Source organism: Arvicanthis niloticus, chromosome 2 (genome assembly GCF_011762505.2).
Source record: "Arvicanthis niloticus isolate mArvNil1 chromosome 2, mArvNil1.pat.X, whole genome shotgun sequence".
NCBI classification, from domain to species: domain Eukaryota; kingdom Metazoa; phylum Chordata; class Mammalia; order Rodentia; family Muridae; genus Arvicanthis; species Arvicanthis niloticus.
Genome location: NC_047659.1, coordinates 8380766 through 8395628, shown reverse-complemented (window position 1 = coordinate 8395628; position 14863 = coordinate 8380766). Strand labels below are relative to the sequence as shown.

General features: G+C 50.9%; 1 protein-coding gene across 1 annotated transcript in view; it reads right to left on the bottom strand.

Moving 5' to 3' along the window:
- Positions 1-39: 39 nt before the first annotated feature.
- The window catches only part of Gpr107 (G protein-coupled receptor 107), a 61765-nt gene continuing 46941 nt past the window's right edge, over positions 40-14863 (bottom strand). Inside the window, exons 15-18 of the mRNA XM_034494638.2 lie at positions 9168-9217; positions 7271-7354; positions 5891-6012; positions 40-2278 (exon numbers count right to left, since the gene is read on the bottom strand). Coding sequence (XP_034350529.1) covers positions 2182-2278; positions 5891-6012; positions 7271-7354; positions 9168-9217 — 353 coding nt within the window. The 3' untranslated portion in view covers positions 40-2181. The remainder of the gene's footprint in view (positions 2279-5890; positions 6013-7270; positions 7355-9167; positions 9218-14863) is intronic.

Here is a 14863-nt window from a genome sequence, read left to right as displayed (position 1 = left end):
TTCAGAGCTGAACACTTGTTCCTGTTGTCCAAGAAATAATTATCTAGCAAAATCCACACTTTATTAAATGTCACAGCCCACAGCTTCTAGTCCACAGCACTCTCAAAAAAGTATAGATACCTCAGGCAGGCAGAAGCGGGGTGGCGGGGCACAGTGCAGAACTATTAATACCACAGTGGCAGTGCAATGCACACACCCCATTTTTGCTCAGCCTCCAACAGAAGGGCTTCACCATTCAAACACAGTTGTGTGGAGCTGGGTGGGCTAAGCCTCGAGGCTGCAGAGGGCAGCTCATGAGCTGGGGCGGCTGGACTCCAATCAGACTCCTCTACCCAAGGACACTGCGGGATGCTGGCTCACTGCTCTCAATTGATGGAGATGAGATACACTTACAGTGCAGGATGAAGGGCTGAAGTTTTCCTTTCCATAGCCTGGGCAGCAGGCCAGTCTTCCCAGCCCCATGTTAAGCTTCTGATTCCCCACCACACCTGGCTTCCCACCCCCAGCAGTCACAGGGCAGGACTTGGGAGGGATGCTGCTATAGCACGCCCCTGCCTGTGCATCCAGAGAGCTCTGTGGGCTGGGTTGTACACAGCTCCCCTGTGCTTTCCTTCACAGCAGGTGAAATGAGCCCGTTCCATAAAGCCCTGCCCTGAGGGCAGGCTGTGGCTTAGACGGTACCACAGGAGCACTTCTGCGGTGCCAGAGGACTGCTTATGTGCAGAAGACAAAGCATTAACAAACACCCCATCTCCTCGACAACTCCCTTCCCACCAATACTCTATAAACAAGTATAAACAAAACAAACAAACAAACAAATAAGAGAAAAAGGTCCCTTAACTGGATCCTTTAGGCCTGTCTACCTTTCTTAAGCTGGAACACCTGTGGTAGGGATGGACGGGCTAGGATGGCAGAAGCAGCAGCTTCTCACTGGTGCCTTAGGACATGAACTTGGGGTGGGAGGTGTGGAGACAGACACACTGTCTTCAGGCCAGAGATCTTGTCTTTTGCACTGGGAGGTAGAGTAACTCACGCCAGGAAGTGCCTGTTCCTTGAAGGTGCGACTCACCTGGGCACTAAGCAGCTCTGAGGTGCCGAGCTGGCACCTGTGACCTCGCCACATGCCTTCTGCAGGCAGCCGCTGGTGTTCCTGCCCAAGCTCTGAGCAGATCTGGCTGTCTCAGGTCTCTGAGTATGAGTGGCTCAAACACACTCCCTGGACGCATGCCTGGCCTATGTAGGTGCGGCTCAGAGGTCCTGCCAGACTCAGCCGAGCTGTACACGGATGCTCGCCTAAGTGTTCGTTTAGACACTACCTTTTCTGTCCTCAGCTGCTCCTTCAGGAAAATTCTGTTTTCTGGGATTTGGATCAGCAGACACAGGTGGAAGGAGAGGAAGCCAGGCCGCTGCTCTGGGCAGGCAGTGGGATGGAGTCAGGAGAGCCGGCTGGAGAACACTTCTGGAGCTCCAAGGCTCTTTTCCCCTTCAGCCAGCCATGTATTGGGTCCTCCCAGCTGGCCTCTAGCACCACTTTTATAGGTCACATAAGGGGCGGGGACATTTAGAGTGGTGCTTGGGGACCAGTTGCCCTGGACAGATGTTTCGAGCTACCTAGGGTGATTGTTTGGCTATCTAAGTTTCATTCATTTCTGTTGCTCTTGTTCCCAAAGGCCGACCATCTCTTTCTCTTCTTTATATCCTTGGTAGATATCTGACTAGTTCCCAAAGTAACTTCTTTTTCTCCCACCCTGGTACTAGGAATTGAACCCAAAGCCTTATAAATACTAGGCCAAGCAGTGAGTGACATCCTCCCCAGCCTCCAAGCACTGTGACCAGGGCAGACCCACACCACCCCCCACAGCCTTTCTGAGTAGCAGCCACTGGGGGCTCCCATGCATAGACCCAGGCTCCCAATTAGCAAGGTAAATCAGGTAGACAGTCCTTTACTCCTCCTCTAAGCCTTCCACCCTCACTGAGGGCAGTCCTAGCTGCCTATAGCCATCGCAATCCAGATCCCTAAGAGTACAAAAGTGTGTGTCCATGGCACTCGGCTTGGCTATGAGCGCTGAGGGCCGGGGTGTCACTGTTGGGAGACGCCATTGTTCTGTCGGGAACACGCTGGCTCACTGACAGGGCTATGAAGAAGCCAGTTTCACTGACAGCCGTCCTCAGCCCATGCTGTCATGCAGTGCCTTCCCAGCTGCCCTGGGGCTCCACAGCACCGTTGCTCACTTTCTTCACCTTCTTCATATTCTCCATCACACCTGACGTCGTCACTCTGAAAAAGAAAAGCCAAAGTGTCAGGTGACCCAGAACCCTACAGTAGGGGACTCTAGACCAAGGTGGGAACCTGGCCTTCCCCCACCAGCTGTGTGCTGCTGGCCAGGTCACATGACCTTCCAGAGCCACCATGAGGAAAAAGAAGGTTCCCTGTGAGCCTGATCAAGCTGTCCTCACTGTCAACATTATTTCTCCTTCACCGCAGTGGCCAGAGACTTTAGGCCACACTCATGTCAACATCATGGTTACAGGACATTCAGGAGAGAAAGCTAACTAGTGGGGCAGACATCGTCACTCCCAGGGCACAGGACAGAACCGCAGGCGTGGTGTTCAAAACTCAGCCTCCTATGGACAGTTAACACTACCTCCTCACAGTCTGCTGCCCCCCAGCCGTTCCAGGAAGCCCTTAGGTTCTCCTCCATGCTGCTGCTGACCGGATCAGCTCTTTCACAACTACCCCACCGACCCTCTTCCTGCCCCTCCCCTAGCTGGTCAGCTTAGTGTCATCTTTCTCTCAGGCTTCCAGCTCTGCGCCCACCTGCACTGCTGGGGTGTGCTGCTCTCAACCCCTTAGTGGCTGCAGCTTCCCTCTGAGCAGCAATAGAGCCCAGACTTCACAAGCACTTTAGAGTGATCCTGTAACCCTGAGAATGTATACAAAAGAGAAGGCAAGGCAAGAGAGCAGCCCACAGACGAGGGCAGCAGTACGAAGATGGACAACAGAGACCCAAGGCTGGGCCCATGCAATGCTCACCCACTCTCTGAGGACAGGGAGGGTGGCCTAGCCATGGAGGGTAGCTCCATCAGGCTACAAACACTGCCCCATGTGTTCTATGCAAACACAACATCTGTTCAACAGCCTATACCACGGTTGTCAGCCTGTTCCCACAGCCCTGTGCCAGAAGAAAGAAACTCTAGAAATCTTAGGTTAAGTGCTGGCCACTGGGACAGAGAGGGGTTGCAGCTCTGTGGATCCAGTGACAGGCTCTAGAGCCTCCCAGGTCACAGGTGGGAAGTGACACCTCTTGGGGGCCACAGCTCCTATGCAGGTCTGAGCAGCATGGCCCACAGGACAGAAAGGTGCTGGAGACCCACACTGCCTTCATATCTGTCCCCTTTCCCTGACAGAGCCCCACATCTCCTCAAACCCAAGTATAGATGAATACAGTTAGTTCTTCATTCAGCTTGGCTGAAGCTGCCTATCTGCATCTGCTTCATTGCCTAATACATATGTGGAGGATTATACTGTGAGAAGGTCTTGGTAAGACAATCCTGGGCATCTGATTCTGTGTCCCCTGTGGAATGGGAGCCTGGGGAGACTTAAAGCCCTCTCTGCTCTCCCCACCACCCAGGTCAGAAACAATCAAATACTAAGAGTGTGCAGCATGGCAGATACTACCAAGGCTGGTGAAACATCTCCCAATACTTTTCAATGTACTGTTTTTTGTTTTACAATGAAGTTTGCAACCAAAATTGGTAGGCTCACAGAGAGCTATAAAAGAAACAGGAAGGGAAAACAAGCCCCTGTTACTCCCTCCCCAGGCTGAACAGAAAGCTATACGACAGCCACACAGGCTCCAGAGGCAAGCAGGGCCAGCACAAGGATGGAAGATGTTCTCTGATGTTGGTTACGCAGAGGAACACGGATAAGGGAATGGCCTGGGGTGTGGACACCCAAGGGCTAACCCACCCTTGGGGTTTGTCAGAAAAGCTGTGGACTTGCTCTGAGGGTGTGGAAGAAGGGTAGAGGGTCCAGGACAGAGCTTTTGCACATGCTGGAGTTTCGTCTGTGGTAGGGTCAGACCTAGTTGCTTTTATAGAAGACAAACACCCAATGTGGCTGATGCTTTACAGAGCTAAAGACCTTCTGAGGCCAGGCTCTGCTCGCCTCTGGGACAAGTTATTTCTGGAGGACTTGAGAAGTGCCATGAAGAAGGCACTCCATAGCCCCAGGTGCTGCACCACTCACCTACCTGAGGGCCATAGGAAGCCCACTGCTCACTACAGGAGGGCAACGCTGGCAGGTGGCAGGCCCATGGGGGTCTATTCATCTTCTCACTCTTCAGAGCTTCAACAGTTCTTGCCTGCCTCCCTCCCTTCTTCCTTAGTGCTAGAGATGGGATCAGAGCCTTGTATACATAAGATAAGGTCTCTGTCCTGCTCAGCCCTACCCTATGTTCCCGTGTCCTTACTGAGCTAAGGTACTTTGCCTCCATCAGCTCCTCAGCTCCTGCTTCATTTCCCCCCAGAGCCCAGGCTGCACTGGGGCTGCCTGCTGATGCCAGGGCCCTAGATAAGTAACCCTATGCACTGCTAAGCACGCAGCCCCTCCGCTACCACAGCACTCCTGTCACTGCTGTGCTACGGCTCCATGAAGCCCTAGAAAATACCCAGCATACACCTGGTTCCTTGTCACGGGAGGATGAACAGACCACTAAGGTGTTACCTCCATCTCCAACATTTGCCCTGGCCTATGCCTTGACAAACTGCAGAATGTGCTCTCTTTAGTTACAAGGCTGGAGTCCGTGCACTTCCCATTCCTTCCTCCCGAGATTCAGACATGCTCAGACCCATGTCATGAAGTTCACCATTCTCAGACTGATACCAAAGTAAAACTTTAAATACTGCCATGAAGGTCAGGCATGGTGGCTCACTCTTAATCTCAGCACTCAGGAGAGAGACAGGTGTATCTCTGAGAGTTTAAGGGCAGCCTGATCTATATAAAGAGTTCCAGGCCATCCAGGGCTCCATAGTGAGACCCTGTCTCAAAAATAAATCACCGCCGGTCAGGTCAGTGGTGGCACACACCTTTAATCCCAGCACTTGGGAGGCAGAGGCAGGTGGATTTCTGAGTTCGAGGCCAGCCTGGTCTACAGAGTGAGTTCCAGGACAGCCAGGACTACACAGAGAAACCCTGTCTCGAAAAAACAAACAAACAAACAAACAAAATCACCACCATGAGACACACACACACATCCTCTTTCCTCTGCCCTAGTGGGGAGCCAGCACCAAGTGCTGCTCTTCAAGGCCTGATGTGCCTGACAGCCCAGCCTGGGCTATACTCAGCCTTTGAGTTGTGAAGAGGAGAAAGGCAAACGTGCGACCCGCGGCCTGAGGTGGCCATGACACACACAGCTCAGCTCATCAGAGTCAGAGCTGCAGACAGGTCATGATCCATCTAGAAAACAACTGCCTTTCCTCAACCTAACCCTAACCCTGTCACTCAGATGCAGGTTGGAGGTACTGTCTGCTGTCAACCTATGACCCAGAAGATGGCATTTTCAAATATCAGTAGCAATGCTCGCAGCCGGATAGCCTGTTTTGAACTGGGCTAGAACACTTCCCGGCTCTTGCCACTGGGTCACTGGGAGCGGCTGCAATGATACATAACAGGATGGTGAGTTCTGATTTCCTCTGCAAGACTGAGCAATGGCTGGCAGACAGTGCACTTCAAACTAAGCTAAGCACACCAGGGCTCCAGTGTCCGAATCCTTCTACTAAAAATAGAGGGACCACTTCCAGGCTGCAGGATGCTGAGAGCAGGGGGCCCTGCAGACCATGCCTTTCAGTTCAGCAGAGGGAGGGAGGAAGGAAGGGAGGGGCAGCTTACACGGACTCCATCTCCAGGTCATCTTCTTCTTGAGAGAGCTGCAGGTAGGGGTTATCTGAAGCTGGGCGAAATTTATACCCCGTCAGGACAAAGAACACCAGCGTGGCTGTTTCGTCCAGCAGCTGCAAATTAAGAACAAAAGGATTAGCAGTAAAGCAGCTCACGCCTCTCTCAGTTTCCACACACAGCAGCAGCCCAGTGCTCCTGAGCGCTTCCTCAGCTCTGCAGGGTCTATGCCAAGAGTGGCCAGAGTAGACAGTGAGCTGTCTCCATGGGAACCCACTGTTTTTTTTTTTTTTTTTTTTTTTTTTTTTAATGTTGAGAGTGTCTTGCTGTGAAACCTAGGCTGGCTTTGAACTTATCACCTGTGTCAGCTTCCCAAATGCTGGATTAGTGTATGCCATCACACTGGTTCATTTTATACCTTCTCCGTCCTGTTGTTCATCCTTTTTTGTTAGTGTGTGTGTGTGTGTGTGTGTGTGTGTGTGTGTGTGTATGCTGTGTGCACTATGCAGCTGAGTGTGGAGGTCAGAGGACAACTAACTTATGGGAGTGCAATCTCTCCCACCATGTGGGTCCTGAGGATCCAACTCAGGTCACCATGTTGGCAGCAGGTACCTTTACCAGCTGAGCCATCTCTTCAGCCCAAGAACAAGAGGCACAGGGTAGGGGCTCTAGTAAATTAATCCTGCCTATTAAAAAAAAGACTTTCACTTTATTTTTATTTATGTGTAAGTGCGTTTGTCTGTGTTTTGACCACTCGGATGCCAGTGGCTGCACAGGGCAGAAGAGGACGCTCGCTCCCCTGGAGCTGGCTGGAAACTAAACTCTAGTTCTCAGGAAGAGCAGCAGGTGTCCTTGACCTGAGGCATCTCTCCAGCCCAAGAACAAAGGCTCAAATGTACCTGCAGCCTTGGTAACCAGCTCTAGTATCTTACAAAGATAGTTTATAGTTATATTAAAAATACTGATCAAATATATATACTTTATAATTTTGGGTCCAAAACTACAAAAATAAAAACAAAAACAAATCCTTGAAGCAAGAAGGACTGGACTGAAAACCACTGAAGCTCTTTGGCTGAAGGCAAAGGTGGATAAATTCTAATTACACAGCACAAATCTCACTCTCTCTGTTTGAAGTTTTTTTCTTCAAAGACTTAGAATTAATCAATAAAGCAATTACATCCAGATTTATCATGTAGCCCAGCAGCTCTTCTGGGCACACAGAGCATCATATCTAGAGAACAGAAGAGACAGAAGGCTGGAGCAGTCGCTCCCAGGCAGGTCAGACACAGTCTTAAGCTCCCCCCCCCCCAGCAGCAGACCTGGTAGAGCCACTTACACACACACACACACACACACACACACCCAGCAGCAGACCTGGTAGAGCCACTTCCACTGGAACGGCACAGCAAACTTGAGGAGGAAGGCGATGATCCTGGTGAAGTAGATGTAGCACACGATCTACAGAAAAAGGAAGCCAGAGGTCAGAGCGCCGCCACTGATGAACTGCAAAGCAGCAAACAGTCACCCAATAATAGATGTGGTCCACAGCCCTGGTTACCAAGCCAACGGGAAAGCAGGTGCTAAGACACTGACCACACCCACCCTAGAAGGCTAGCTTCTTCTTTTTCTTTTTCTTTTTTTTCTGAGACAGGGTTTCTCTGTATAGCCCTGGCTGTCCTGGAACTCACTCTGTAGACCAGGCTGGCCTCGAACTCAGAAATCCACTTGCCTCTGCCTCCCAAGTGCTGGGATTAAAGGCGTGCGCCACCCCTGCCCGGTGGCTAGCTCCTTTCGTATGGCTGTTCTGTTTCTCCCCACCCACATTCAGGGCCTCTGTTTCAGTCTCTAAGGGTACTCTTTTTTTACCCCCAGGCTTGGGGCAGTTCCTAGCAGCTACAGCAGAGTGGTCACATGGGGGACACAAAGGTACAGTGAGTAGCTAAGTCCCACACTCCAGGACATACGAACCACACACTCTAATCTGTGAACGCCTTCCTCTGGCCACCCTGTGACAAGGCCTCAGTAAGCTGGCCAGGAGACCACACAGAATACTAGACCAGGCTGGGGTCTCCTCTGTATCATCATAGGCATCAGGAAATGCTCTGTGACACTGTGATGATGTGACAAAGCCCACCTCAACAGAACGGACAACCTGAGAAAGAGCGCAAGCAGACACAAGAACACCAGCTCGATGGAGCTCTGCCCTGCTTTTCTGCTGCTGCCTCCAACATCTGAACATGTTTGCCTGGGCAGAGTTGTCAAGCTTCCTTGTGGGAGTCAAGGAAACACGGGGAGATTACACTCTGTGCTCACACCACAGGGCTTTGTGTCCATCACTGACTTGCTGGATGAAGTGGTGCTCGCTTTCAATCCCAGCAGTTGGGCGACAGGAGCAAAGGGTTGAGGTTAGCTGGGGCTACACAATAAGACCCTCTTAAACAAAAAACCAAAACCAAAAATTCCAAAACAAACCCATCTTCAATTTCCTGTTTTTAAGTGACATATCCCTAAAATAAAACTAAGTTTCCTGCCTGGCAACTGGGAAGAGTGATGAAGAATCAGTACCGTTCTGTGGGGGCCTGCAGAGAGCACAAGGGTGCACCCACAATCCTAAGTGGGCAGAAAAGACAAGCTGAGGAATGGCTGGGTCTGGCCTAGGCCTAGAGGTACCCTTGGGGATCAAACACTACACTGGCCTCCATACAGGAGTCTGAGCCATTCCACGGCTCCTGCATGTGGAGTGCACCTGCTACTTTTCTAAGCAGTTAAAACCACTTCTTGCCAGGCAGTGGTGGCGCACGCCTTTAATCCCAGCACTTGGGAGGCAGAAGGCAGGCGGATTTCTGAGTTCGAGGCCAGCCTGATCTACAGAGTGAGTTCCAGGACAGCCAGAGCTACACAGAGAAACCCTGTCTCGAAAAACAAAACAAAACAAAACAACAAAAAAACAAAACAAAAAACAAAAAACAAAACAAAAAAAAAGAAAAGAAAAAGCAAAAACAAAAACAACCCAAAAACCCCAAAAAACCAAAACCAACCAACCAAACAAAAAACCCAAAAAAAACAAAAACAAAAAAACCCCACTTCTAAGAGGCTCAAAGCAACCCAGAGTTTTTGTTCCTACTTTTAAAGAAGCGACATGAGGTTGTGAGGCAGCTGACAGGTCCAGGCACAGTGGCTGCTGCTGTCACCAGGGAGGCCCACTGATCTTATTTACAGTTTTAGGGCTTTTGTTTGTTTGGTTGGTTTGTTTGGTTGGTCTTTTACTCACCAAGACGTAGTAATGTCTGAAAAGCTTCAGCTTTGCTAAGTTAATGGCAGCTACAAAGAAGAGAATGAAAAGCACGTAAACTTCTTCATGCACTCGATGTCCCCCTGTCCTGCCCCTAACCCCAGTGATCCTTTTGGAGACATCACGCCTGAAACTCCTCAGTTTCTAACGTCTAGCCATCTATATCTCCCCCACCCCCCATGCCACAAGCAGAAGAAATGGAGCAGTCTCTCAACTGTTTGGAGCAACTCCTCACTTGGAGATGGGCAGCTATGAGCAGAAATTGATGCTATGGTTGGGGTCTCAGTATAGACAAGGGTCAGGGCTAACCTTGCAGCTCTACACTGCAGCTGAGAGGGATAGCTGCCCCCTAACCAGAATCAGCAGCAGGCTGGCCTAAAGTCCCACCTGAGGCCCTCCCACAGGGCAAACCCAGTCAGCTCCCAGGTGCATTCAGTTTCCCTTATGAACTTCACAGTCCTTTGAATTAAGCCCTACCTTCAAAGAACACTCAAGGTCAGCTAAACCAGGACATGCAGCTTCCTGATACTGCCTATGGCTATGAAATATTGATGACCATAGAGGGTAGCCTGGCTCCCTCCCCGATTAGCAGCCCTTTCATTCATCATAGCCTTCCTGCAGGAGGCAAATTAATTTTGCTTAATAGCATTCAATTACTGATTCAGTTTAAGAATGGGACTGTGGGTGGCAGACATTCAAATTTCCTCTTCCTCTCCCCTCTGGCTCATGATTAGTGGTGGGGAGGGTGCAATCAAGCTTAGGATGCCCACAGAAATTCCAGAGATCCTAAGTCAGCAAGGTGATTGTCAACTAGAGTTCTGCCAGAGGCCTTCTGAGAGTTCTGAAGTCCAGAGACACACTGTGTGTGTCTGTGTGTGTGTGTGTTCATATGAGCAACAGGAACAAGTACATATACCCAGCGAGCATGGGGTTAACAACTTTCAGATCTCCCAACACTCTCATTTCTCTACATGTCTGAGAATCATGTTGGTTGTTTGTTGCTGCTGTTGTTTTTTTTTAACATTAAACTCTCTGGTTCTCACCCTTTGTTCATCCATCAATAGTAAGTGATTGAGTTCTGACTTGTACCAGGCATCGGGTACAAGCAGTGCTCTGGGCAGATCGAGCCTCCTCCCTGCTGTCAGGGACACCCCACTTAGAGGTTGGGAGGGGTGCTACTGAGGACAGAAGCTACGTTTGAGACATACTACTAGATGAGTCAGAGTGTCTCAGGCCTTGGGGGCACAGCCCTCCATCTCGACAGGGTCTGCTCTCATCACAGTCTGTGGCAGAGCCAGCCAGAGCTGGAGGGTACTACAGCCTGTCATCCAGGGCAACCACTAATTCTCTCTCTTCCTGTGGGACAGCCACATGAACAGGCAAGAGAGGCCTCAGCACGCTGGACCTTGGGGAGGCTGGCGACAGGGACAGACAGTAAGTAAATCAAGGTGAAGACACAAGACTGTGAACTTGTCCTTACTGATTCTAAGGGCCCCAGGGAGTTTTAACAAAGAAGCTAATAGTAAGGCCCATAGGACTCTTGGGCTGTTACTTAGGTCAGGGCAGCAAGCAGCACGTTTACCCAGACACTGGCTGGTTGCAAAGGGCAGAGACTAAGGAGTCCTCCAGGGAACCATGAAGAACTTGAGACAGCACAGTGAGGAGGGGCTAAGGCCCTGCAGGTCTTAGTGGGCCAATTATGGGGAGTAAGAGCAGACAGTAACGCATGGGCAGCCCCAGCACCACAGGCCATGATGTCATACCTCCAGGCTACACAGACATTTTCTGATTTCTGAAGGGAGGCAGGCTACAAGCAGCTCTGTAACTGAGCCAGTGTGTCTCTGTGCCTCACACCCTCACACCCTCACACCCTCACACCCTCACACCCTCACACCCTCACACCCTCACACCGGAAGGGTCCACAGCAGTATTCTACCCAGCACTCCGAGGGATGACAAACGGATCTTGGAGAATGTGAAGAGCTCAAGGCCATTTTCTAAGTTATGATGACATCATTGCTAATTCCATGACATTACTTAGCACTGCGGCTGGCAGGGACGAAGCCTCTCAGGCCCCTGGCTGGGCTTTCCTGCTCTGAGGAGGTGGGTGGGGGAATGGACCACAGAGCTACTGTCCTGTTAATTAGTTCTTTCTGATCATCCCTGACACATTCTGCCCTGCAAGCATGTATTGGAGTTGAAAGAGGAAAGGAGGACACTCAACACAGGCCCAGCGCAGCTGTATGGCCAGGGTTCAAACCTCAATTCTGCTGCCTGTTACACATGTGATAGGAAGCAAATCGCCTACCCTCTTGGTCTGAACTTCAATTTGTTCATCTGTTAAGGCAGGAACAATAACATTTAGCCTCAGGGTTACTGGGATAGCTAGCAGGACAAGACAGCCAGCAAATGGCTCACACTCAGCACCTAGATGACCTTACAATATTTACCAGAATCCTGTCAGGATAATATGGAGCTAGCCTGCATTCAAGGTAGCTACTAAGACTGGTAGCAAGTCAGACTCTAGTAATACTGGAACAAATGTGAACTGGGACTACCAGCATGCCCAGGCTCTCCTGGAAACAGTGCTGCCTGCCACATGGACCTGATGAGCAGAGGAGGAGGAGCCACAAAGTGAAGCCTCCCAGCATCATGAGAAAAGCAGCCGGCAGGTCACAGCCTGGAATCCCAAGCTTCCCTCTACTCTTCCAAAGACTTCCCGAGAGTCTAGGAAGCTGACATCTTGCTGCTCCCTGGACCACAGGGAGCTGGGGTCTCATGGGAGTGCAAGCTTTCGGAGGCTTGGCTGGCTATTTCTGACTATGCCACGCTGGAGCAGCAAATATGGTCAAAGAATGAGCAGGCAAGAAGGAAAACACTGTGATTGGGAGCCAGGGACCCTCAGTCACACCACTGTAACTCCAAACGCCTGTTCCTGGCCCACGCATCCTCCCTCTGGCCCTGTGTTCCTCATCTGGAGGGAAGCCTTATTAGGGCAGAGGACCCTGTTCAGTGAACACCAGAGTGGGCCAGAGCTTCATTAGTTGAAGTATTTTGCTTGTTTTTAAGACAGGGTTTCTCTGTGTAGCCCTGGTTGGCCTGGACTTGGTCTGTAGACCAGGCTGGCCTCTGAACTTAAGAGATCTGCCTGCCTCTGCCTGTGTTGGGATTAATGTCATGTGTTACTTCCACCTGGCATAAATTGAAGGATTCTTCTGGAATCTAGCCCCGGCCCAGCTGGGAGGGACTAAGCAACATGGCTATAGCTCCAGAGCTACTGGAGTTCCCCAGGGAGGGCACAGGCATTCTTCTCCCGACTCAAGGAGATGGGCCACAGTGGAGCCTGCAGTTTGGCAGGGCTCCCTTCTTCCTGCCAATGCACATGGGAGGTGCTGCTGTCCTTCCCCAGACTGCCACCTCCTACCCAGTCATGGTGACCACGAAGACCAAAGAGTAGGTGACAACTACTTAGGGAGGGGAGCAGGCACCACTTCTCACCAGGCAGCAGCAGCTGCTGGTGAGCTGCCCATAACCCTGGAAATAACCCCACAGCACGCCACACCAGGCAATCCTGAAACTTGGCTGGGGACTGGCGAGAAGGTTCAGGAGGTAACCGGTAGCCTCAGTTCAATCCCCAGAACCCATGGAATAAGATGGAAATCAGCTCCTTAAGAGTGCCCCCATGACCTCCAACCGGAGGCCTATGGCTCACATGTTCCCCCACTCTATTGCATATTCATGCACACACGTGCACACACACAAGTAAAATAAAATAAAAATTAAGGGCCAGTAAGATGGCTCAGCAGGTAAAGGTGATTGCTGCCAAACCCCAATCTGACCCCATCTCTGGGATCCACATAGGAAAAGAGAGGATAGATTCAAGAAAGGTATCTGCTGACCTTCATGACTACCCAAGCACATGCACATGTATGTGCTCATGTATGTACACACACATGAAAAAAGTTTTTAAAAAAAATAAACGGCATGAAAGGAGGGGGAAGTGTTAGGGGTTCCAGAAGGAGTGGGAGAGTGATAAAGGGGTGGAAAAAAGTAATCAAAATATACTATAAACATGTGTGAAGTTGCCAACCAATTACAGATTACTTCCAAGGGGTGGTGGGAAGTGGCTGTGCTGTTAAGCCCGAATGCGCTCTTGCAGAGGACTCGGGCTTGGTTGCCAGGACCTCCATTGCTTGGCTCACAACCCCAACTCCAGGGGACCTGAGCCCATGTTCTGGACCCCAGACTCTGCATGCACGTGCATACTGCACCCCACCCCAATTACAGAAATACCTTTTAATTCAAATTTTAAAACAAAACTCCCAAGAAGGCTGGTGACAGATCAGACCGGTCCCCAGCTCACTTCCTTTGATAGTTTTGAAACTATCCAAAACCAGTAAGAACCGCCTTGATTGTCACTGGCTAAGGAGTGATGCAGGCATTGCCATTTCTTCTGCTTCGTCTCCCAGGCTCCTTTGAGTAGAAAGCCATACAGTCAGTGATGTGCCTGGGAGGAGCCATCTGGCCTGGTGAAGGCCAGCCAGACACAGCCTGTAAGTGGAAGAGCCACGCCTCAAGCCCAAGGCCACTTCCCTCAGCACCAAGCTCTCTCCACCTACACTCCACAGTAAGGGAAAGGAGCCCAGCTTCTGACCTGCTGCCATCATGGTTCCTGCTGGTGACTGCCAGCACCATCTTACAGGCCCAGAACAGCATCTAAAAGTCTCTGCCTCTGTGTAAAGAAAGCCTCAGGCTTAAGACCTTCTGCTGGCCTACCACCCAACATCCTGCTCCTCACTGCAGTGAGGAAGCTGAGGGAGGGGTTTTTGCCAAGATCCCGCCTGTCTGTCCTCCCATCTGCGTGAGTGGCAGAACAAGATCACTCCTCGGGCAGAGGAACTCCCTGTGCATGCAGCCTCCCCATCACTGGCCAGAGAGACCTGGGACAAGACTGGCTTTAAAATGTTAATGAGGGCTCTATAGCCTTCAGAAGGAAATCCTACCCACAAACCTCAGACAGTTTGGGAGAATCAGCAGGGGAAAGGGTGGTGACAGTTACTCAGAGCACAGAGCACTTTCTTCTTCAAGCCTCTGGAGGCCCATGCATATGGATTCCGATCCACTCCTACATGCATTTAAAGCAACAGCCCAAGAGATGTCAAAGGTAAGTGAGCTGAACTGCTAGGTAAATGAACCAATAGAGTACGCATCTTGTTCTGCCAGACTATATCGTCAGTGACAGGAATCAAAGTGGGCCAGTGGGACAGGTGGCTCAGGCCGACAGAGGCCCCAGTTTCTTAGGCGGCTGAGGGGAAAATCTAGAGTCTAGAAATTCAGGACAAGCAACCTGCCTCAAAAAACAAATGAATAAAACTTAAAAGCCTAAAGACCACCGGGCAGGGTAGACACCATGCTCCTCTCCTCTTCCCCCTTCCCTCCGACTCCAGAGTCCATCATCAGCACTGCTCACGGAAGGGCACAAAGGGCCGGTCCAGGCTGGCTCTCAGCATCTGCTCTCTCCAGCACACAGTGTGCAGCCGACATCCACGAGCTCATCAGATGGACACTACAGTAGAGACTGCAGCCAAGCTTGAGTGCAGGTCAGTCACCCCCAGGTCTCTATCACAGACACAACTAGCAGTGAGCTAGGACAAAGGTCACATTTCTGCTTGCTTG